Source organism: Engystomops pustulosus, chromosome 4 (assembly GCF_040894005.1).
Source record: "Engystomops pustulosus chromosome 4, aEngPut4.maternal, whole genome shotgun sequence".
Lineage (NCBI taxonomy): Eukaryota > Metazoa > Chordata > Amphibia > Anura > Leptodactylidae > Engystomops > Engystomops pustulosus.
In genome coordinates this window covers 119,340,942-119,366,317 of record NC_092414.1, presented here as the reverse complement: position 1 = coordinate 119,366,317, position 25,376 = coordinate 119,340,942, and the positions used below count along the sequence as shown (strand labels likewise).

General features: G+C 42.7%; 1 protein-coding gene across 1 annotated transcript in view; it reads left to right on the top strand.

Annotated features, from left to right (window-relative positions):
* Positions 1–3,638: 3,638 nt before the first annotated feature.
* The window catches only part of FAM185A (family with sequence similarity 185 member A), a 42,786-nt gene continuing 21,048 nt past the window's right edge, over positions 3,639–25,376 (top strand). The window contains exons 1-3 of the mRNA XM_072147227.1: positions 3,639–4,110; positions 7,603–7,712; positions 21,764–21,856. Coding sequence (XP_072003328.1) covers positions 3,726–4,110; positions 7,603–7,712; positions 21,764–21,856 — 588 coding nt within the window. The 5' untranslated portion in view covers positions 3,639–3,725. The remainder of the gene's footprint in view (positions 4,111–7,602; positions 7,713–21,763; positions 21,857–25,376) is intronic.

The window sequence follows — 25,376 nt, the reverse complement described above, 5'->3', positions numbered from 1 at the left end:
TGGGCCACCGGGTGCCGTGTGCCCACTCTAGTGTCTATGTATGTGCGTGACTCTGGGTACAGTGTGCCCACTCTGGAGTCTGTGTATGTGCGTGCCCGTGGGTACAGTGTGCTCACTCTATTGTCCGTATGGTTGTCCCTGGGTACAGTGTGCCCACTCTGGTGTCTGTGTGCGTGCCCCTGGGTACAGTGTGCGCACTCTGGTGTCTGAGGGCGTGCCCCTAGGTACAGTGTGCCCACTTTAGTGTCTGTATATGTGCATGCCCCTCGGTACAGTGTGCTCACTCTATTGTCTGTGTCCGCTCCCCCGGGTACAGTGTGCCCACTGTGGTGTCTGTGTGGACCCCAGGCACAGTGTGCCCATTCTGGTGTGTGTGTATGTGCATGCCCCTGGGTATGGTGTACCCACTCTGGTGTCTGTGCGCGCTCCCCCGGTTACAGTGTGCGCGCTCCCCCAGTTACAGTGTGCGCGCTGTGGTGTTAGAGTCCAATTCAAAAAGATCAATGCTATAACTGCACATCAGAGTCAGGAATATATATACATATGGTTTCATGTACGTGTAAGACATATGCACAAATGGGACGGGGAAAAAGGAAGAATACTAAGATGTTGGCAATGAAGGTGGAATACGCCAGAGAACACACATGGGCTTCTATAGTTATACAGTCACAAAAAGCACAATTGCCCAGATATATTATTGTGTCTGCACAGTAAGGGTATCCTTACATCATAGTGCTCATAAGCTAAATGCATGCACCTTTAACTCCTTATTAACCTATTCTGAGTACTCTGTTGTCCGGAAAATGCAGCATTTTTATTTATTAAATTATAAAAAAAAAAAAAAAAAAAAAAAATGGCTGGACCATTATACAAGCTCTTTTTTCACCCCCCTCATCCTCATAGACTATAAGCTTTTGCGAGCAGGGCCCTCACTCCTATTGTTTCATATGAATCTGTAATTTCTTAATTTATTTGTATGTTTTATTTGATGGCGGTATATAAATTAAGATTATTATTATCCTAGTGAATCCAGATGCAAGGACTCCATGACACACTCCATTTTTACACATACAGGACCATTTCCATGAGGTCAACATGCAGGTGTGCAACTGGGCTAAAACAGTTTTTAACAAGGTGGGGTGGATACCTGACCCTGGCAATGTCCAACTTGTTACATCAACTGCATATACTCTGAATAACCACTTCCTTTGGGGTCTGCACAGACCAGCCTTCAGGTCACAGTTTATCAGAGTATCATTCTGTAAAAAGAAGCCAATTGTCATATATTTCAAGAATTCTACACACTTAATATAAGTCCTTCCGTGACAATGATCCTCTCCCATTTTTAGTAAATCCCTTGACTAAACACATAATGCTATAGTTTGTTGGATAAATTTGGCCATAGCAGCCAATTTTAACATAAAGTAATATAATCCAATGCACATGACCATAACTTATCTAATATATAAAGCTGAATGTATGTATGTCAATCACCAAATTTTGCACAGCTGTTCTCTGTGACTCAGGGAATAACATAGATTACGTTTTGAGACGGAATTTTTAACCCACGCGTTCCAAAATCCACTTAACCACTATATACAGGACCAATTGTGTGCTGCTGCTGCTGCTGTGGCAGGTGGAAGCTGAGCCATGATTGGTTGCTGTTTTGCCACAGGTCATTAATATGAGCTCTGAGCTTTGATTGGTTACTATAGGCAATGAGTATAAGACGCTTATGTGTGAGGTAACATAAATAGGGATACAGAGATAGGGGGAGATTTATCAGAAACTAGCCCCCCGCGTTGCCTAGTATAGTAAATAACTGCTCTTAGCTACAACAAAATAGAATTGGTTAACAAAAAATATTTTATATGTATCTATAGACTGTCTCATTTCAGTGGCTGTCTGTCGGTGGCAGTCTCATTTCAGTCTCTGTCACTTTGTCTATGGGGGGATTTATCAGTAGAGTCTGATATCAGAACTGCTGTAGTTGCCCATGGCAACCAATCAGAGCTCAAGTTTCCTTTTTGCACAGCTGTTTATAAAATTACAGCTGATCTCTGATTGCCTTCCATGGGCAACTGTAACAGTTTTACCTCAGACAATTCCTTATTTCTGTATCTTACCCCACACATTAGTTGTCTTCTACTCATTGCCTACACTAACCAATCACAGGTCAGAGCTCATATTAATGACCTGTGGCAGAACAGAAACCAATCACGGCTCAGCTTCCAACTGTCACAGCAGCAGACAATGGCTCCTGTATAGGGTGGGTAATAAGTGGATTCTGGAAAGCGCAGGGTAAAAACTTTAAAACGTGGTCTATGACGTTCCCTGGAGCAGATTAAGTAACATATATATAATTTATCATAGACACATAAAAGCAGTTTCCTAAATGGACCACACAAATATAGAACATACCTCAATCTGGCAACTTAGAGTGGGCCTAATACATACTGTACATATAAGTAGTTCTTAAATTATTGCTTACAAAAAAATGCCACATCATTGTAGTCACACTGGACCCTCAGCCTCTGTTCTTAAAATCTATCTCACTACACGGCATAGTAAATCTTGATGTCTATCCCCAGGATGACTCTCTCTATGCCTGCAAGGGTGAGAGCATGAATTTCTTCAACTGGCTAACATGATACAAAACTATATTTCTTAATACTAGGGGGTGTGAATTCTGCTTAAAATAAAAAGCGGCACAGCACGGATCACACTGTTGGTTAATATTGACCATTTAGGACATGTACTGCCCTTTTAGGAGAGATGAATGTGATAGAGGCTGCTGCTACAAGCAGCTACTGGTCTAAAGAACTCCTCTGTATTACAATCACTATTACATAGTAGTGCCTGGATGTTATATACAGGCAGTCCCCTACTTAAAGGAAACCTACCACTTGAAGTGGCAGGTTTCAGATGGCACTACCGGAGCTTATTTTTGTTAGTGTTTTAAACCGCGGTATTGCGGTTTAAAACACTTTTTAAACTTTATAGCTTACCGTGCGCGCGGCTACATAGGAAGTGAAGGAGAACACCTGACTTACATATGACTCCAAGTTACAAACGGACCTCTGGCTTTTGGTAATTTGCTGTACTTTAGCCCTAGGCTACAATAAACAGCTATAGCAGTAATCAGAGGTGTCTGTAATTAAGATTTAGTGTTAATCCTGGTTCATATGACAACCCAACATTTTTAAAATACAATTGTCACAGAGACCAAAAAAATTTTGACTGGGGTTACAATAATAAAGTATACTGTTCCGACTTACATACAAACTCAACTTAAGAACAAACCTACATAACCCGGGGACTGCCTGTAGAATGTAATACTGATCACATGTCTTATGGATACGTGAAAAAATACACATACTGCAGCTGTAAGTCCTGCTGTCCTGCCTATTCATGTGTGTGGGTTTATGAACATTGAACTCTGTGTAAAGGTTCCACCAACATACCCATGGAGCCGCCATCTGGCCACAGCTGGGTACTGCAGTCATGCGCAATGCTTTTGCTGCGCAGAGGTAATTTACAACAGCAAGTAAACACAGACGAAGAGAACGCGTCAAGCATTAGGAGGTAGAGGATTCTGGGAGTTGTAGTTTGCATCTCAGCAGAGATCACGTATGGTTCGGTGTGTGGAACTACATTTCCCGGTTGCAGGGTGCTGGCTACGCAGAAAGACCTGAGAGTGGTGTCTGCATGGCTAATATAGGGCAATGATGGTCCCCTTGGTATGTCGCGGCCGCTTATGGTGGGCTTTGGCGGCTGGCACACGCAGAGTTGCCTGTCGGTACTGGGGTAGCTGGGCAGCTGAGTCTAAGAATAAGCCCCTGAAGCAGTGGACTCTGATCGTGCACCCGCTGAGCAGTCTCAGAGTGAAACTGCCGTGTAATGTGCGGGTGAGACCGCAGGACCCGCTCACGTACCCGGACGCTGACAGAGTGTTCGTCCTGGTGAGTGGGGTGGACCGCAATGTGCACCGAGGACTGGATCTGGACAACATTGAGGTCCGGTACGACGAGGAGAGCAGGCAGGTGCTGATCACTTCTCAGGACATAGACCCCCAGACGTGTGTGGAGGTCACCACCCCGGTGCGCTTCGGTAGGTCATCCGAGGAGAGGTCATGATCTAATATATATGTACCCGCAGGGCTGACAGGTGCCCTGGGTAGCAGCAATCATTTGTGCAGGTGATGTTCATTCCTACAGGAGTCCTACCTTCATGATTTAGAGCAGGGGTCTCAAACTCAATTTACCTGGGGGCCGCTGGAGGTAGATTCTGGGTAAGGCTGGGCCGCATCAAGTTTTCCACACAAAATGCGCTTACAAAATATCATTATTCAGATTCAAATGTCATGGCGTCTCCCAGCGCAAGGAAAGCCTCGAGCTGGGAGACGTGTTCTCTCTATGAACGCGTCCTGTGCACCGAGGGGTCCCAAGCTCCTACCGCACTGAGCCCAGGACACTCCATCCCCCCCTCCCCCCCGGTACTTGCCTCCCATCGAAGAAGATGAAGTCGCCGCTCTGACCTGCACCAAGTGCATTCAGAGCGGCGACTTCATCTTCTTCAAGTACCGGAGGGAAGGGGATTAACCGGTTACGGGCCCTTTCCTGTTTTTTCATGTCCATTTTTCACTCCCCACCTTCAAAAATCTATAACTTTTTTATTTTTACACATAAAGAGCTGTGTGACGGCTTGTTTTCTGCGTAACAAATTGCACTTCATAGTGATGGTATTTAATATTCCATGCCATGTACTTGGAAGCGGGAAAAAAATTCCAAATGCAATGAAAATGATGAAAAAAACGCATTTGCGCCATTTTCTTGTGGGCTTGGATATTACGTCTTTCACTGAGCGCCCCAAATGACATGTCTACTTTATTCTTTGGGTCGGTACGATTAAGGGGATACCAAATTTGTTATAGGTTTATAATTTTTTTTTACAAAAATTAAAACCTCCTGTACAAAAATTATTTTTTTGATTTTGCCAACTTCTGGTGCTAATAACTTTTTCATACTTTGGTGTACGGAGCTGTGGGTGGTGTCATTTTTTGCGAAATTTGATAATATTTTTAATGATATCATTTTTAGGACTGTACGACCTTTTGATCACTTTTTATAGATTTTTTATATTTTTCAAAATGGCAAAAAAGTGCCATTTTTGACTTTGGGCGCTATTTTCCGTTACGGGGTTAAACGCATTGATAAAACGTTATCATATTTTGATAGATCGGGCATTTTCGGACACGTCGATACCTGATGTGTTTATGATTTTTACTGTTTATTTATATTTATGTCAGTTCTAGGGAAAGGGGGGTGATTTGAAATTTTAGGTTTTTTTATTATCATTTTTTTTTTTTAACTTTTTTGTATTTTTATTTATACTATTTTTCAGACTCCCTAGGGTACTTTAACCCTAGGTTGTCTGATCGATCCTATCATATACTGCCATACTACAGTATGGCAATATATGGGGATTTTCCTCCTCATTCATTACAATGTGCTATCAGCACATTGTAATGAAGGGGTTAAAACGAAATAGCCTCGGGTCTTCGGAAGACCCGAGGCTACCATGGAGACGGATCGCCGCCCCCGATGACGTCACGGGGAGCGGCGATCCCAGGTAAGATGGCGGCGCCCATGCGCCGCTATCTTTTTGAGGCTGCCGACAGCTTTGCCGGCAGCCATCGCTGTGAAAACACCCGCGATCGGTACTAGCACCGATCGCGGGTGTTACCGGTAAGCCTTTGCTGCAATATGCAGCAAAGACTTACCGGCTATGGAGAGGGCTCGGCCCGTGAGCCCTCTCCATGCAGCGCGACCTGCCCTCTCCATGCAGGTGGGGGCCGCAAAATATTGTCCCGCGGGCCGCAGTTGGCCCGCGGGCCGCGAGTTTGAGACCCCTGATTTAGAGAGAAGACCATTTATAGTATATTTGCATGTAGTATTCTTCTTCCTATAGGGCTGTGATGGTGAGCCTCTTAGAGACAATCAACAATCAATCAACATGGAAATTTAAATAGTAATCTCTCTCTCTCTCTCTGCTCTGTCAGAGATTGCAATCGTATCAGCGCCCCAAGGACGCCAGTACAGTAGGAAGAAAGATTATTATTGTAGCATTCATCCAGCTCTGTCCACACCTCTGAACTCCTGCTGTATTCCCAATCAGCCAAGGATGTGTAGTTTTAATGTAGTGCTGAGTGGGGCACGTCCTGGGCTGCCTGGGACTGCAGGAGGAGTCCTTGAGTTATGTCTGGTGAATTCTGTGCTGTACATCCTGTGCCATAGCCGATAGCAGTGGTGGCAAACCTATCTTCAAAGTGTGAACCAGAGGGACTAACTGTGGCTCCAAGGGCTGTGGATCCAGGCTCATACCCACTAGGGAATGTAGATGGACCATGTCTGGACATGAATGCTGCTGTATGATTCCCTGTATAATAGCATAATATCTTCATATTCTCCTCCTGTAATTTGTCAGAATGATGTGCTACAATAAGGGTAGCTACCCAATTGCCTGATATCCTGTATGATGCACAAGATGTTTAGTCACTTATACTTTACACACAGTCTACATTTCATGTATATGAGTTGGATTTTCACACTTAACCATATCGGTTTGAGTTGATAAACATGCAGGTTAAAGTATGAAATAAGCCTAAAGACTTATGTACATCTTTTATTATTTGAGTGTGGGGGCATCCTGACGCTCCTCAGATGGCAGAAGTTAGTGGTGATGAGGATTGGGCAAGTTGGAATTCAGCTGCTAGGTCCCTTTGTTCTTGGGTGATAAGCTCCAGTTGCACTTGTGTGTATTAGGGAGTCCGGGAAAATAGATAGTTAACTGCTATCATACCCAACTTCCACATACACCCAAGTGCAGGTATAAGTGGCTTCTGGAAGTACAAAAAGATGCCCACAAGGGAGGATATTACACACAATAGATTCTCAGCTCAGCTGTAATCTTCAGGTTTGGCATCTACTATAGGAAATCTACCAGTACCTGGTAAGACTAGATAAGGCAAGACTCCAGGCTGCTTTTAATAAGTGTCTTTATCAGGTGATCCCTGTTTGTCAATATTAGAGAAGACAAGTGCCGGGACAAGATGAGCAGGAGTTCAGGTGGGTATGTTCAGTGTAATTGGCCTTACAGGTACTGGTAGATTTCCTTTAAGCCGGTAATGAAGCACAAAGTAGACTATAAGATAATGTCACTTAAAAAAAACCTGTTATGGCAATTTTGGACACTCAACTATATGCACAGGTCCTTATGGACTAGTGAAAAGCGCTGTAACTACGACGCATTCACAGTGAAGCTAGGTTGTAGTATGCCAGATTCCCTGTGCAAAGGCACATGGATGACCGGAACCAGGTAAGTATTAATGTTTTTTATTTTAATAGCAGGCACCTGGGGACTTTCTAAAGGGCGTTTTGGGACACTAAACCACCGGTGGTTTAATGTCCCAAATTGCCCTGACAGTTCCTCTTTAACTGCAGTCACAGTTCTGCCCTATAGGGAATAATACACAAAGATCGGCTGTTTTTCTCAAACTGCATAGACTTTAGTTGTAAAAATATTGTTATTTGTGTATTTTAGATGTGAACATCAAAACAATTGGTCATGGCAACGTGAACATCAAAAAAATTGAGTGCGACAATTGCCAAATAGAGACTGAAAAAGGGAGCAGTGTTCTTCAGTCTGTCAAGGTATTCATTTTAAAGCCTTTGAGTTTTAGTTGTCTAATCTATGGGAGGCTCCGTACGCCCTGCCAAGCGATCTATCAAGGGGCTGCAGGTTTGCTTTTGGAAGGGACAGTGCCTACTATTACAGCCCAGTTCCGTTTACTTAAATGGGATGATGGTACTTAAAAACTATTATTAAAAAGCATTGCCCTTATCCCCAAATGGTTCCTTTCCAGGGCTGCAATGTAAAAAAAAAAAAAGTGTTTGTAAACTTGTACTCACATCAGGGGAGTATATATCACAGTCCAATGAGGCTTTGCATATTCAGTGGTTACTGCATTGGCGTGCCTCCTTGTTTCTGATTGACAGGTCTCATTGCTACAGAACATGCTGAGAGAGAGCTCTGTTACTGGCCACTTCATGCCATGTGAAGATCCTGTTACATTTCCACAGTCTGCCTTATGTATGTATCTGATCACATGAAATCACATCAGCCTCCATGGAGGCAGAGGGAGGAGAAGTCATCTATGGAGGATACTGTAATCATGCCATGTGATTAGATACATACATGGGATAGACGTTGCAAATGTAACTGGGTAAAGGACCTTAGCTGACATCACTTTGGTCACATGACATGCCTAGAAGAGACACCATGGCAGTTTACAGGCATTTGCCATATTGGTGCGAAACGGCAACACCCCAAGGCTCCCCGACCTTCCAGGTGGAATACTGTAATAAATGAGCTGTATATACTGCAATGCAGTTGGATTGAAATGTATTGTATAAGTGATCAGCCCCCTTAGGATTAATATTTTAACTTCATTTTTTACAGATTTTATTTAAGCCACCCATGGGTGGCTTAAATAAAATCTGTAAAAAATTGAATTAAAATATTGTAAATATTAAATCCCCCCCCCCTTCCCTAGAACACTTAATAAATAAAATCCTAAACTCAATCATAAACTAAAATCTTTATAAGATGAGGTAAGTTTCCAAACGTAAATGCAGAAATAGGTGTCTGACCGGCTCAAAATTTTGGTGTGGCACTTGAGAGGGGCTTATTCACAGCGCTGGTTGAATGTTCGGCCGGCACTGTGAATAAGCACCTCTGCAGCCGCTGTCAGGGCGCTGCATCGCATACAGGCTGCAGCGATTGCCACAATACATGCGTTGCTGCCGGCGATTCTTACATGTCCCTCACTGACAGGGGCATGAAGGGGGTGTGTCGGCCAGCCCCCTCATGTATACGGCCGACTGCTAGGGGACCTGTACGACGATCCGACCTCTTATTTGGTAAGAGGTCGGATCGATTAAAACGATGTTTGCACACACGAATTGTAATAAAAATTTAATAAATATAAAGGGGCTGGGGACGGGATTAGGGGGAACATATTTGGTGGGGTATTTTTCGACAGGTCCTCTTTAATGCTCTCCCTGACGTCTTCAACATTGTCTGAGCTCAGCATTTCTCCTAAATGTGAATCACTGGGGATTATTCACAATGAAACAATCATCATCGTGGGTTGGGACCAAAGATCGTCCACTTCCTTGCCTTTGTTTGTCATCAGCAAGTTGCAACCAGGATACATTTTGTGCATCTGGTTGTGTATCTGATGTACTTGACTCTAATGTAGATATATTGATGGATTTGCTGGTTTTTATGCCGATTTGTATTCATCCCAATGCACTTGCTCTCCGGTGTCTTTCCCTGGTAACATGACCTTATACATCCGCGGGTGGAAGGAACCCTGCCAGTGCCCATGATACGCTGCGCACATGCTCACAGAGCCATTGGTAATATTGGACTGCCACATGCACAGCCTGATCCTGTACTGTGATAGGGGGCCAATATCATTGCTGAGCGCTGAGGGGGTGATAGACATGCAGGGAGGTTGCTCTGTGCAACTTCTCTGCATTTCCTTATACAGATCTCTCATGACAGTGATCCTATTTGCTGTTACCATAACATCACTTATCTGTGATCTATATACAAGAACTGCAAGGAAAAAAAAATGTTAAAAAAAATTAAAAGTAAAATAAATTAAAAGGTTATGCCCCCCTCACCCTCCAAAAAATAAATAAGCTAAAAATTCTCAAGGAAAAAAAAATGTTTAGGGTGCTGTCATGAGGGATCTGTTTTTAAACGTTTTTGCATGTTTACCATGTGTTTGGCTGGTTTGAATCTGTTTTTTTTGTGTGGAAGTTTAACCCCTTATCACCGACACTAGTTTTCAACCTAATGACCAGACTCGATTTGATGCATATTGTATATTTAAGGAAGTATTTTGTGTTTTTTTTTATTTTTTTTTTTATTTTATTTTTTTACATTTTTCACCGAGCGGGTTTAATATTGATTTACATTTATTGTACAGTTTAATACGGACGCGGTGATACCAAATATGTAAGTTTTTTTTTTGTGTTTTATATACTAAATTTGCATTTTATGTGTAACTGGGAAGATTATGGGACTTTTATTTTATTTAATTATTATAAAATGATTTATTTTTTTACATTTTTTACATATTCAACTCTTGGGCTTGAACAAGTGTTCATCCGATTGCTTGTTCAAGCCCTTACACTGCAAAACGCTTGTATTGCAGTGTACATTGTACGTAACTCAGCATGCTGCGCTTGCTCAGTTACTTACAGCCGGGTCCTACCAGGAGGCGAAACCCGGCGCAGGGAGGAGTGGCTGGCTTCTGGGCACTTGCTGGACCAAGGGGCTGTGGCAGAATGGATCGGATCCACCGGTAAGCTTACTGGGGGGGGGGGGGGTCCGATACACTGGGGACATGCTTGACTGCGGCGTGTAAGGGGTTACACCTGGAATCAGAGTTTTTCTGGGATCTCAAGTGTTAGTGCTGGGTCTGGGCTGTAACTTCACAGCCCGACAACGGCACCACCGATACTCGGTGTCCCGAAGTCTTCATCTGATACACCGCCGTAGAAATGCATCGCGTCAGAAGAAGTACCCTTAATGACCGCCTAAAAAGCTGATAGGGCAGTCATTAAGGGGTAAGCAGCTATGAAAATGCTTAATACAGGATTCAGACCACCCAAACGCATGGTACACATTCAAAAACGCACCAAGAACTGTCCAAGAACGCACCGTGTGACTGTGACAACAACCTTAAAATGACTAGAATTGTCTTAATTGGCTATTTAAGCATATAAAACAGTGTTGTAACAGTTTCTTGTATAAATAGACATCTATTAACAGTATATACGCCTAGGAGTTATTATTTTGTATTCCTGAAAATATCATCCACTGCGTCTAAAAATACTCCTCAAAAATTGTGGGAGGAGTATTATTACCCTTCTTGAAAAATATTAGTGTGACCTCTGCTTTCCCCTAAATGTATATTAATAGTATTAAACACATGCCCAGAGGCTAGTATAATATATAGCAATAGTACAAAAGGGAAAAAGAAGCAGCACTGATACTTGGACTCGGGTGCACACCCAGAACTGAGACTAAAAGATCATCTGAATACAAATAAAGGAAAATGGCAGCACAACAAGACTTCCAAAAAACAAGTTTGGGTTATTTTTTTACCATGTGTCCAGCGACATTTTGGCTCTCAGGGACAGGAACCTTTCAAATAGTACAAAGAATATGGAAAATGATATAAAGTCCTTGACTAGCATGGACTCTTGGACAAGGTTTATTTGTCTGCTTGTATAATTAACAGTTTATTTATGAGCGGCTCAATGTATACGAGTGGCTCAGTTTTTGTACTATTTTCTTGTAATTGTGTAAGCAGCAGTATCATTGTACAGCCTTTTCATATTGCACAAGCTGTGGCGTGTGATAAAGAACATGCCCACCTCTATCTTACCGGACATATCAAGAGGCTTAGGCCTCGTGATGCATTCATTTGCTGCGCCACCTGGCAAAACTATACCAGGTACACATAGTTTTGTTGAAAAACCTGCAAACGTTCATTCACAGGGTTTTGAAACTATGCAGGCGCATAGCAGGAACACCCCGTGCCCACCTATTCTACTGGCGGCTGAATGTGGCGTAGTCTCAAATATAATTGCAATGGTGGGAAATCTCCACCATTGTTTCTAACCTGCTGTGATATAATATTGTATTTACTGGTCACTGCACCTCTCGTGTGTTGTGCATATTGTATGTGTATATATCAACAAAACTGGTCTGGTATTAGCCATTTTCTGTGGGGGCCCAAACTCCTGTGAGCAGCGCTGGTCCTGTGACACTTGTGATCTGCCATTTGCTACTACTTGTAATAAGGCTGCGCTGGATGCCTTCTCAAAGACTTCTGAGTAAAGAAGCCACTGTAAAGGGTTTTGAGAGATGATGTTTGACTAACTTTTATCTACCACAGGAGATTTTTGGAAAGAAAACAAACATCAAATGTTGTCCAGGATGGAGTCCATGGCGTGTTTATGTGTGTGAAAGGTTGAGGACAGCTAGCTAACCATGTGAACTGCACTGTGTATGTGGAGGAGATGCAGGAGCAGATAGCAGCTGTACTCTAAGCAAATAAACATGAGAACTAAGGGGAACAGAAGGGAAAATATACAAATATGTTTTCCTGGATGGGAGAAGGAAAACCATACCTTTTTTGCTACCTTGTAAGTCAGCCCTTTTAACTCATTCCTGACATGCGGCGTAATAGTACGGCACGCGTCAGCTGCAGGTGCTAGGAGAAGGCTCACGGGCTGAGCGCTCTCCATAGCCGGTCTTTGCTGCATATTTCAGCAAACATTTACTGATAACACCTTGCACCGATCACGGGTGTTAACCCGTCTATCCCTGCCGGCAAAGCTGTCGGCGGCTTCAAGAGATTGCCGATCTGTGATAGTGAATATTGACACTCCCCGTGACATCATCAGGGGACGGCGATTGGTTGCCATGATTCCGAAGACCCGAGGCTGCCTGGGTTTAACCTATATATTACAATGTGTGATTTGCACATTTATACAAAAAATAGAGTTTAGAAGTTGTGACCACTTTGTGACTGGGTTCATAGGGTACGTTTTTGTATAAGACAAGCAAATCGTCCAGTTTGGACGTGTGTTCCCAATTGTCACTAAAATATAACTTTTAATAATTCCTAATTTAAAAAGTGAAAGTTGATAGTGTACAGCGGATAGAGGGTGAGGGTACAGTTCCAGCACACTCGGGTTAAAATTACAGTCAGATGAGTAGTTAGAGCCTTATTTTACTCAGTGTCAAGTAAGTCCTATGAGTGTTTTTTACCTTTCGTGTATTATTGATACTACAAGTTTGTATTTGACTTCTCACTATGATCTGATTAGTGAGAAGGACTCAGAGAGGAGAGGCCATTCACCCCTATCCCTGTTTGTAAACCTCCATGGGGTATGTATGGGGGTACATAAGTCCTCCCTATTTAAGGGCAGATTTCACCCATATACTGGGCTCATACTCTCGTGGTTCGTATAGTTCTGCCTCTCTTATCCCTATTTAGGAGTATTAGTGGATGTTTTATAGATTCTGTACTCCAATAAGTACTCTATAGGTTTTACACTCGATAGAATTCAGCTATGCTAGTAATCCTCTTTTTTGGCTCCACAACTCTACTGCTGAGCTAAAATCCTAACGGTATAGCCCCCCCGACATGTTTCACTGCATAGAGCAGCGTCCTCAGGGGTGCCGGGGCTATAATGCGGCACACCACGTGAATTCCCGTCCTTTATGACTTCCCATTCTGACGTAGTCAAGAAGGGCCCGTCTCTCCCATCCAATCAGAAAGCTAGGTTCCAATAGCCAATCGCGGCAGTGGGCTGTGTCTACTGTTATCCAATCCTCGTGAAGTCACCCTGTGACATCACCGATAGCGTCCCTTCCCTGCGCATGTCTGTTTTTCTTAGTACCTAGTATATTCGTTTCAGTGCGCCTGCGCAAAGGTACCACATCTAGGCCCCTGCGCATGTCTATTTTACTTAGACCCGATCTCGGTGAATCCTCTGCGCATGCGTGTCGACTTGATGTTCAGTACTCTTAATTCTTTGTCTCCGCGCATGCGCGCTGACTTAGTATTTCGTGCGTTCAATTCCTGTTGTGCGTTCAGTTCCTTCTCTTCGCGCATATGCGCTGACTTCATATTCAGTACGCTCGATTTCTTCTCTTCGCGCATGGTAAGGAACCTGTTTGAGGTTCGGCTGTTTTCCCATCTACTTAATAGGTGGGTCCGGGCAAGTAAGTGGATTCCAGTGGCTATGTATTTTTTGTCAATACTAGGGGGGACGGAATTATAACAGTATCAAGCGATGGAGTTATCTCTCCATCTTAGTGGGGATGAAGTCGTACCTAATGTTGGGATCTCTATGACTACAGATACTAAGTCGTATCTAATGATGGGATCTCTGTGACTACAGAGATATAACAATACCAGGTGACGGGATACTTGTGACTCATTTTTAGTTTTGTCCATTTATGGTGTCTCAGTTCTTTAATTGGCACCTTGACACAGTAAGTGGTGTGCTTCTTAAGCTGGACTATCCTTCATCCTACAATTCCTATTTATTATCATTTATAAATTCAAAACAAGATTCATTTACAGAAAAGCTGCATAATTAAATCCCTCGTTAAGGCCTTTAGGGCTCCTCTGAGGAAAGAACGATAGTAGGAGATAGAAGCGGAATTAAACGTAAAAATAAAAACAAGAAACTAGCGTACCAACAGCGCTTTAAGAAGCCAGCCCACCAGGGAGAGAGACAATTCCCAAGTGAACCTCAAAAAAAGACAGAAACAGATCAACCACAAAGGGAGCAAAGACAATGGCTAAATATAGAACAGCCGAATACTCTATCCTCCTCAATTGTCTCCTCACAATCATCTGGGTTACCAACACTGACGAGCGCCCCTACCACTGCCCCAGTGACGTCACATGTAAACCTCACGGGGGGACCAGGGACCTACAATACCATTACCCCGTACCTAATAAGTACCACTACCCCAATACAAGCGGGAGCAAACAGGAACTCTCAACAAACACTCCCCCCTGCGGTCTCTTTTTTAGGGGCAACCCAAAATATGTCCCTAAGAGACAGAGAAAGATGGGGATACAACGGGAAATAGATACAGATGTCTTCGTGCAGAATCAAACAGACAAACTTGTGATCAATCTGTCAAAGCTAGAACTCAACGAAATGCAACTGAGGGTACTTCGGAAGGGTCTATCATTTACCCCTGTACCTAGTTTTGACAGATTTGGCTGGATAAAAGACCTGAACCTGTTTGCCCGGAAAGTAGCCCTTTATAAACATCACAAACTCTCGCAACAAGAGACAAATACTAATGATGAAAGAGTAGTACAACTTCTATCAGAACTAGCAGAAGAAAACCTGGTAGCACCTACCGATATAACCCCGCCATTAACAAATTTAAAACCAAAGAGCAAGAACACACCGCTCTTCTCTCAATACCCGCTTATTGAGGCCTTTGTCAATATGGTGACGAATGACCTGGAAAAAATTAAACCAGATAAAAAAAGAATAGCCTCGAATTTGAATAATGAGGAGCGCAAAGCTCTAGACGAATTAACCTCCTTAGAAGAGGTTGTGTTTAAACCCTCGGATAAGGGGGGGAACACGGTACTGATGGATAAATGCGACTATGTGGATATGGTCAAAAGACTGCTGGCAGACAGGGACACCTACAGACTATTGGAACGAGATCCGACAAGTAATTTCGTACAAGAACTCTCAGACTTACTAACATGGGCTTTGGAGGAGAATATGATCTCAAAGGATGAGTTTAAATATCTCTACACAAAAAAACCCACAATACCAACGTTTTATGCACTGCCAAAAGTGCACAAACAGGTCAAACCAATACCCGGGAGACCTATTGTCTCGGGTGTTAACAGTCTCACCCAGGGGATAAGCAAGTATATTGACAAACTACTACGGCCATTCGTGACCTCCTTACCATCGTACCTTAGGGACACGAAAGACGTGATTACCAAATTACAGGGAATAACAGTGACAAAAGATACTTACCTGGCAAGCTTGGATGTCGAGGCCTTGTATAGTAGTATTCAACACACACTAGGTCTAGAGGCAGTTACTTATTTTCTGAACACTAAGGCTGTACAATTCAAGAAACACAACGTATTTTTGATTTCTTTACTAAGGTTTCTTCTTACTCGCAACTATTTTCTCTTTGGCGGTGCCTTTTACCATCAAGTGAAGGGCACCGCCATGGGGACCATCTGTGCACCCACGTACGCTAATATTTTTTTAGGGTGGTGGGAAGCCACAATTGTCTTCTCAGATGAACTAGCACAGTTCACCAAGCACATAGCACTTTGGGGAAGGTATATCGACGACGTCCTGATCCTCTGGGAGGGGGACAGAGACACCTTTAAGACCTTCGTCGATTGCCTGAACACTAACCTAATAGGAATGCACTTTACATCAGAAATACACCAGGAACACATCTGCTTTCTAGACCTGAACATCAGAATAGATGAACAGGGCTCCCTACAGACCTCAATATATAGGAAAGAGACCTCGACCAATAACTTGCTAAGCTGGAAAAGCTGGCACCCAACCCCCCTTAGAAGAGGCATTCCTGTGGGGCAATACCTCCGGGCGAGGAGGAATTGCTCATCAGATCTGGAGTTCGAAAAGGAATGTGGAGAACTGTACGAACGATTTCGAACTAGAGGGTACCCTAAGAAGGCCCTACATAGAGCCTACCAGAGAGCGAAGGGGACAGTTCGTGAAACCCTACTGAAAAATGAAAGGAAGCAGGAACAACGGGGACCAATTAGATGCATAGGCACCTTCGATGGCTACTCACAGGAAGTAACAGATATCTTTCGGAAATACTGGCCACTTTTGAGGGCCGATAATGACATCCAATCCGTTCTAACAGAACACCCGTCAATAACATATAGAAGAGGAAAAAACCTAAAAGACCTCTTGGTACATAGCCACTATGCGGACAAACGTCTAACCCCACAAACGTGGTTGCCACCTCGAACCACTGGTTCGTTTCCCTGTGGGGATTGTTCCCTTTGTAAATATATGTCTAGAAAAAAAGAATTTTCTAATCCAGACAATACTCGAAACTATCAGATTAGACACTTTATTAACTGCAAAACAACAGGGGTGATATACGTGGCACAATGTAGGTGCCCAAAAATGTACATAGGAAAAACAATACAGGAGTTAAGAAAGAGAGTCTCCTCACATCTTAGTACAGTGAGAACAAAAAAAGACACAACCCTCTCAAAACATATGAAGATGACACACAATGGGGACCTTGAGCAGCTTCGCTTCTGGGGCATTGATCATCTGAAGACGGGTATAAGAGGGGGTGACCTCGATCGAGACCTCCTCCAATTGGAGGCAAAATGGATTTACAAACTAGGAACGATGAGCCCTAAAGGCCTTAACGAGGGATTTAATTATGCAGCTTTTCTGTAAATGAATCTTGTTTTGAATTTATAAATGATAATAAATAGGAATTGTAGGATGAAGGATAGTCCAGCTTAAGAAGCACACCACTTACTGTGTCAAGGTGCCAATTAAAGAACTGAGACACCATAAATGGACAAAACTAAAAATGAGTCACAAGTATCCCGTCACCTGGTATTGTTATATCTCTGTAGTCACAGAGATCCCATCATTAGATACGACTTAGTATCTGTAGTCATAGAGATCCCAACATTAGGTACGACTTCATCCCCACTAAGATGGAGAGATAACTCCATCGCTTGATACTGTTATAATTCCGTCCCACCTAGTATTGACAAAAAATACATAGCCACTGGAATCCACTTACTTGCCCGGACCCACCTATTAAGTAGATGGGAAAACAGCCGAACCTCAAACAGGTTCCTTACCATGCGCGAAGAGAAGAAATCGAGCGTACTGAATATGAAGTCAGCGCATATGCGCAAAGAGAAGGAACTGAACGCACAACAGGAATTGAACGCACGAAATACTAAGTCAGCGCGCATGCGCGGAGACAAAGAATTAAGAGTACTGAACATCAAGTCGACACGCATGAGCAGAGGATTCACCGAGATCGGGTCTAAGTAAAATAGACATGCGCAGGGGCCTAGATGTGGTACCTTTGCGCAGGCGCACTGAAACGAATATACTAGGTACTAAGAAAAACAGACATGCGCAGGGAAGGGACGCTATCGGTGATGTCACAGGGTGACTTCACGAGGATTGGATAACAGTAGACACAGCCCACTGCCGCGATTGGCTATTGGAACCTAGCTTTCTGATTGGATGGGAGAGACGGGCCCTTCTTGACTACGTCAGAATGGGAAGTCATAAAGGACGGGAATTCACGTGGTGTGCCGCATTATAGCCCCGGCACCCCTGAGGACGCTGCTCTATGCAGTGAAACATGTCGGGGGGGCTATACCGTTAGGATTTTAGCTCAGCAGTAGAGTTGTGGAGCCAAAAAAGAGGATTACTAGCATAGCTGAATTCTATCGAGTGTAAAACCTATAGAGTACTTATTGGAGTACAGAATCTATAAAACATCCACTAATACTCCTAAATAGGGATAAGAGAGGCAGAACTATACGAACCACGAGAGTATGAGCCCAGTATATGGGTGAAATCTGCCCTTAAATAGGGAGGACTTATGTACCCCCATACATACCCTATGGAGGTTTACAAACAGGGATAGGGGTGAATGGCCTCTCCTCTCTGAGTCCTTCTCACTAATCAGATCATAGTGAGAAGTCAAATACAAACTTGTAGTATCAATAATACACGAAAGGTAAAAAACACTCATAGGACTTACTTGACACTGAGTAAAATAAGGCTCTAACTACTCATCTGACTGTAATTTTAACCTGAGTGTGCTGGAACTGTACCCTCACCCTCTATCCGCTGTACACTATCAACTTTCACTTTTTAAATTCGGAATTATTAAAAGTTATATTTTAGTGACAATTGGGAACACACGTCCAAACTGGACGATTTGCTTGTCTGATTTGCACATTGCAATGAATGAGGAAGAAAATCCCCATATATGGTAGGATCAATCAGACAACCTACGATTAAAGTACCCTAGGGCCTAGGGCAGTGATGGCGAACCTTTTTGAGAACGAGTGCCCAAACTGCAACGTAAAACCTATCTACTTATCGCAAAGTGCCAATAAGGCAGTTTATACTGAAAACATAGGTTTAAGTATAGAAACACAATAACACAGCTTAAAAGGTTGTACGCTTTTGTACAATAAAAGGGAAATAATCTGGCATTACATCCTCTGTTTACCGCTGCAGCTAACCACAGCACATCACTGCTAGTAAAGTACCGGAATAATGGCAGTAATTGGCCAATGACCAATCTTTGGATCTTCACTTTGGGGCTCCCGAATGCAATTCAAACGGCACATGTGAATGCGCCCCAATTATGTCAAAGTACATAGCTAGAAAATCTGCAGCAGTCCTGCTAGTAATAAATAACTACATAAATTCTGGGATACCAGACAGAATTTATTACCATGCACAGGACTGCTGCATTCTGCCTACTTTCTTTCCTTACATAGGACTGATTCTTTTTTTTTTGTCAAGCAGAAAGTCCTGTGTTAAGTGTCATTTTACAAATGACTGCTTAACACTGAGGAAGAGGCAGCAGTTCTATGTAAGGAAAGAAAGCTGTCTAGCCACAGAAGTCCTGTGTAAAATATGGTGCAATAAGATGCAGCAGTCTGCTACTAAATGGCTTTTGCAGCATGCAACTCTGTATTTTACACAGGCCTGCTGGAATCTATTGCTCCATAGTTTATTTAGGACTCATAAGAGAGACAACAGTCCTATGTATATAAATTACAAAGAACTGCTGCTTTTCCCACCATGCAGAATACAGTCCTGTGTCAGTAAGTACAGTAGTTCAGGGCTATGTACTGTCTGCTATGGATTGGGCTCCAGCAATGAATAAATAAGCATCAGGGCTGTTTATGGGGTCAGGTCATACAGGAGGCTAAATGGAAAGTTCACCCACCAGATCGGCTCAGCTCATAGACTCCTGTCCTACATCTTCAGTGCTTTGCTGATGGCACGTGGGAAGAGAGCAGAGATAAGGCAGGAGACGCTGTGTGAGTGTCCAGCGTCAGTAACTCCTCCCACACACAACCTCTGACCTCTGTGGCCAGCTCCGTGCTGCTGCCTGCTGAAGCTCATGTAAGCTGTGAGCAGAGAGCAGCGCTAGCATACAGAAACCTGCAGAATAACCTGGGCAGGAAGCTCAGTTTCCCAGCATCACTCCGTCCGTGGGATACATTTGCTGTAAGTCCTGCCGCAGTAATTGAGGGATAGGCGCGCGTGCCCACAGAGAGGGCTCTGCGTGCCCTCTCTGGCACGCGTGCCATAGGTTCGCCACCACTGGCCTAGGGGGTCTGAAAAATAGTAAAAAAAAGGTTGACAGAAAATTACATTAAAAATAAACCCTAAAAATTCAAATCGTCCCCCTTTCCCTAAAAGTCATATAAATATAAATTAACAGTAAAAAAAACAGAGGAGTAGAAGTCCATGGAGGCTGTGACATGGGCAGATACCAGCATGGGGTACAGTTTGCTATTACTAAGAGGCTATAGTACCCGAGATGATGTCACTCTGGTCACATGACATGAACTGTGACCAGTAAGGAGGCATAAGGCATGGGGAGGATTAGATGAGACGGGCTGACCGAGCAAGACACGCCCCCTCTGATGCCAGGGAATATAAGATAAAAGGTGATTTATGTGGATGTAAGTGAAACAATTTTTAATTAAAAAAAAAAAGGCGTCCGTAGAAAGGGCTTTATAGGAACCTGTCACTGGCTGTATGTGTGCAAATGTGGTGACAGGTTCCCTTTTTAATATCAAGCATGATTTTCAAGAAATCTAGTAAGTTCCAGGATTTAAATCAAACCAGTATATCTATTCCAGAAGGAACAGACTCCCAACTGTACATAGCTTTATTGAATGAGCATAAGTCAGAGTTACATACATTTCAACAGACATACAGCATATACATGACATATACAATAAATTAAGATTCACACGTAGTGTTGACAGCACACAGGAGTATAATCCTCAACTGTGCCATGAAAACACTATACTAGCACACAGCTCGCTCAATTGACCTAACTAAACACTCAATGTGGTTGGGTCTCTTCAGTACAGAGTAGGGAACTGGTTTAGCTGAGTGAGAGGATTTTGACTAGGGTCAGGCAGTAAGAGTTTCCCTTACAGAGACTTTGCCAGTTAAGGCCACCTTGTAGGCGCATGGAGACTTGGTCATTGACACTCCACTGGGGGATTCTGGGAAAATATGCAAATAAGTTTTCCAGGATGGAAAAGTTTCCCAGTTGTTAAGCTTCCTGAAAGTTATGCTTGGTGTTGAAGGGGCTGCCTTACAAGGTGGCAAAATAGGCATGGTTTTCCTTTTCCCATCCTGAAAAACATATTTTCCCAGAATCCCCAAGTGAAGACTCCACACCTATAAGGTGGCCTTAATTGGCATGGTCTCTGTAAGTAGAACTCTTACTTCTGGAACAGTAGGGATCATCCATACAGCTATCAACGAGCCAGTGCCCCATTAATTTTTCTGACTCTGAACACTTTTATCACAGTAGGTGATGCTGTGGAGTCTTCTGTACTCTTTCTAATTGTTGTCTTGGTTTATACCTGGAAATTGGGAAAGATGCACAGCCTCTTCCCTGTCTAAAACATTTAAAAAATATGATACAAGGTATTTTTGTCACAAAAATGGATATGAGCTAAATACAATTTAATAATCTGTTTCTCATTCACTCCCTTGTTTTGGTATTGACTAGATATAAGTGTAATAGCTTTTTTTATTTCGGGTCCAGGGTTCAGATTCGGCCTGCACAACACGGGCAAATTGTTAGATTAGCAGCTGCGCAGCCAATCCATCAAATTGGCCAGTATATAGGGGCGTCAATTTTGGTCAATTGGCTGCATGGCTGCCAATCCAGCAATATGTCTGTGTCACACAGGACGCACCCATCTCTAGTCTGCTGATCTCTAGTTCTGACGTGTGGTGCCATCCAGTTGTGTGACTGCCTTTAATGCTTATTATTTACCTTTTAATTTCAGGGTCACAATGTCAACATTCGTACAAATGGAGGCAAAGTGATGTGTTTGGGGACAATCCATGGCAATGTCGATATCCGTGCCTTGGCTCACAGTGTAAGTATACTATTATACTTCATTATGGTCAAATAGTCATTATTATTTCTTGTTCAGGAAATACAAAATACAACGATATTGTAATATATCTTATAATAAATACCAAAAAGAGAAAACCCAATACTTAATAAACAACTCCTATTACTAATCAAAAGCATGCAATACCTTTAGAAGCATATAGGATCCAAAAATAAATCCTACTTCGTAATACTCAATTCATTATAAACAATACACAAACTTTATTTATTGGCCATCAAGAGAACAGGGTTAAAAACACACATTAAAAACCACAAAACAAAAGATGTGGCGATGGTCAACAATATTACAGTACATGATAAATACTATCCAAGTATCAAACACATAACAGTATATACAATTTGGCTGTAACCAGTGGTATTACCCACCAGGGTGTTGCATGTAGCCAAAATTGTCTGAACCAATAAGATAAGACCACCGCCACAGCACCCCGATGCACGTTTCGCCGTCGCTTCCTCCAGGGGGTGTGCTGTGGTGGATGCCCAACATATATACCTGATATCCCAGATTCCATGGTACCTTGGGGACAATCCGAGTACAGCGTGCCTGAGGACAGGATAGACGGCAGGTGTGTGTAGCAGCGCACTGCCGCGGTCTCCACGCGCACGTCCTTAGGCGGAACCGGATTCCGGATGACGTACAATGCGCACACAGTGCGTGTCATCGTGAACCGGAAGTCCGGCGCCACCATCGTGACGCGCGCATGCACCGAAGCGATGCGCACCCAACCGCCATCTTGGGTCCGAGCAGCAGTAAGGGAAAACAACAGATAACCTACTTTTGATAAGATGCACCTGTTTTTGTAGAATCCGTGGCAAAAACTGTAAACATTGGACTAAAATTGGACAAAAATAATAATAATAAACCCTGACATAATTTGCAAACCCCCCAAAAATATTTTATTGTATATCTCTATATGAAGGGACATATGGGACTAGTACTCAAGATGAAATGCGTGAGGTCCAGTTATTTGTCTTAGTTATCACATGCACTCTAATATATAATCATCTTCATTTGAGTCATCACATGCACTCTAACATGTAATTTATTCTTGTATATATGCACTACATATGTCTATTATCTAAAATCACACACTCTTTAGTACATCACAATTGGGTGCACACTTGGTATTGTTTTTTTGTACTTCAACACCATTCTTCTTTTTATACTTGCACTTTATACATAAGGCCTTTTTATTATTTAATGAATTTTGTCTGTTATATACAAGCACCAGCACTTTACAAATCATCTGCATGTATGTTCTAATCTGCACTTGTCAGGATGTTGAAATACTCCAATACTCACACTTATGGCACATTTATTATCAATTTCCTTATATATAGGTTCCATACTGATTATATTATGAAGTGACCTTTTTATTGTCGTACCTTAATGGTTATATAGTATTTATATATGTCACTTCATATTGAGATATACAATAAACTATTTTTGGGGGGTTTGCAAATTATGTCAGGGTTTATTAGTATTATTTTTGTCCAATTTTAGTCCAATGTTTACAGATTTTTCAACTGATTCTACAAAAACAGGTGCATCTTACCAAAAGAAGGTTATCTGTTGTTTTCCCTTACTGCTGCCTGTAATATATCTTAGCTCCTTTTATGCTCCCTTGATTCCTGACAAAACGAGTTCTCATTCACATACCTGTTGTTTTTGTTTCAATGGATAGCACTCAAAGAGTACAAGGAAAGTGGAGGACCAATATAAAACTTAGCTTTTAATGCAAAATATCCTTAAAAATGTTAAATACAAAAATAGATGTGTCAGTTACCAGTGTTCGTGAGGATGATGCCGTATAATGGGTGTAGGCACCGATGATGCAGAGTGGCACTCACAATTTTCTGGGTATATGTGTTTCTGCAGAGGTTATCCCATTGCGGATAACCTCTGCAGAAACACATATACCCAGAAAATTGTGAGTGCCACTCTGCATCATCGGTGCCTACACCCATTATACGGCATCATCCTCACGAACACTGGTAACTGACACATCTATTTTTGTATTTAACATTTTTAAGGATATTTTGCATTAAAAGCTAAGTTTTATATTGGTCCTCCACTTTCCTTGTACTCTTTGTTATGCCTACCAAGTGGGGTTTAGGAGGGGGTATACACCACCCTCCTTTTCATATGTATTTTCAATGGATAGCACTCAGTCCCATCTACTGTATGGGCTCATCAACATGGGCGTGGTTTCCATGGCCCGAGCAGCAAAAGCCCCCCTTTAATCCTGGAACACTTAAATGGGCTGTACCAATATAATTGTTTTCCCCTTTCTGCTGGGCCGACGATTCGGCAGGTTGAGCATGCATCCCGACGTAACGTTCAATATTATGAGATCACCAGAAACCGGATATCCCAGATTCCATGGTACCTTGGGGACAATCCGCGTCATCTATAACAAATATAAGAAGATTAACACAGTCACTGTGCCTCGATCTATGAGTAAGTGTCCCTGGTTTATCATGGTCGGTTTTGATGGTAGATTTCCTTTAACCCCTTCCCGACGCGCACCGTAATAGTGCCAGGCGGTGTGGGTGCATGGAGAGGACTCACGGCCTGAGCCCTCTCCATAGCCGGTAACACCTGTGTTTTCCCATCGACCGCAAAGCTGCCATCGGCTTCATAAAGATGGCGGCGCATCGGTGATGATCTTCGCTCCCCAAGACATCATCGGGGAGCGGCAATTGGTCGCCACAACTATCTCATTTTAATGCATTCATTAAAATGTGCGATTTGCACATTGTAATAAATGAGGTGGGAAATCCCCAGTGTAGTATGGTAGGACAACTTTGGGTAAATAGTAAAAACCTAATAATTCAAATCACCCCCTTTCCCTAGAACTGATATAAATATAAATAAACCGTAAAAATCATAAACACATTAAAATCCAAGCGCAAAATTCATTTTTTCACCATTTTTCTCCCAGTACACAGCATGGAATATTGAATACCGTCACTATGAAGTGCAATTTGTTACGTAGAAAACAAGCCGTCACAGAGCTCTCTACATAAAAAATCTAAAAAGTTATAGATTTTTGAAGGTGGGAAGTTAGAAATGGAAGTGAAAAAACAAAAAAGGGCCAGGTCTTTAAGAGGTTAAACACCTCTTATTGCTACACAAGGCTACTTCATTCAAGTTTATGATACCAAATAGCTCACCATCTTCCTTTCTTTAAAGAGAACCCGTCATGCAAAATAACCCCCTAAACCAAATATATTTTCATAAACTGCCATTAGAGAGCATTGCCTCTATCCCTTCATTGTCCCTCTACATGCCTGTAAACCTAAGCAATGAGGTCCTAAAGCTCTATGCAAATGACCTGTGAAATGTCCAATGAAGCATTAGCATATTCAAGCTGTCCACCTTATTCATGAGTGGGAGGCACAGCCACACCCCCAGTGCATGACTGACAGCCTGTATAATGGTGTGAGGCTGTATAATGATGTTCTTCCTGGTGCTGGTG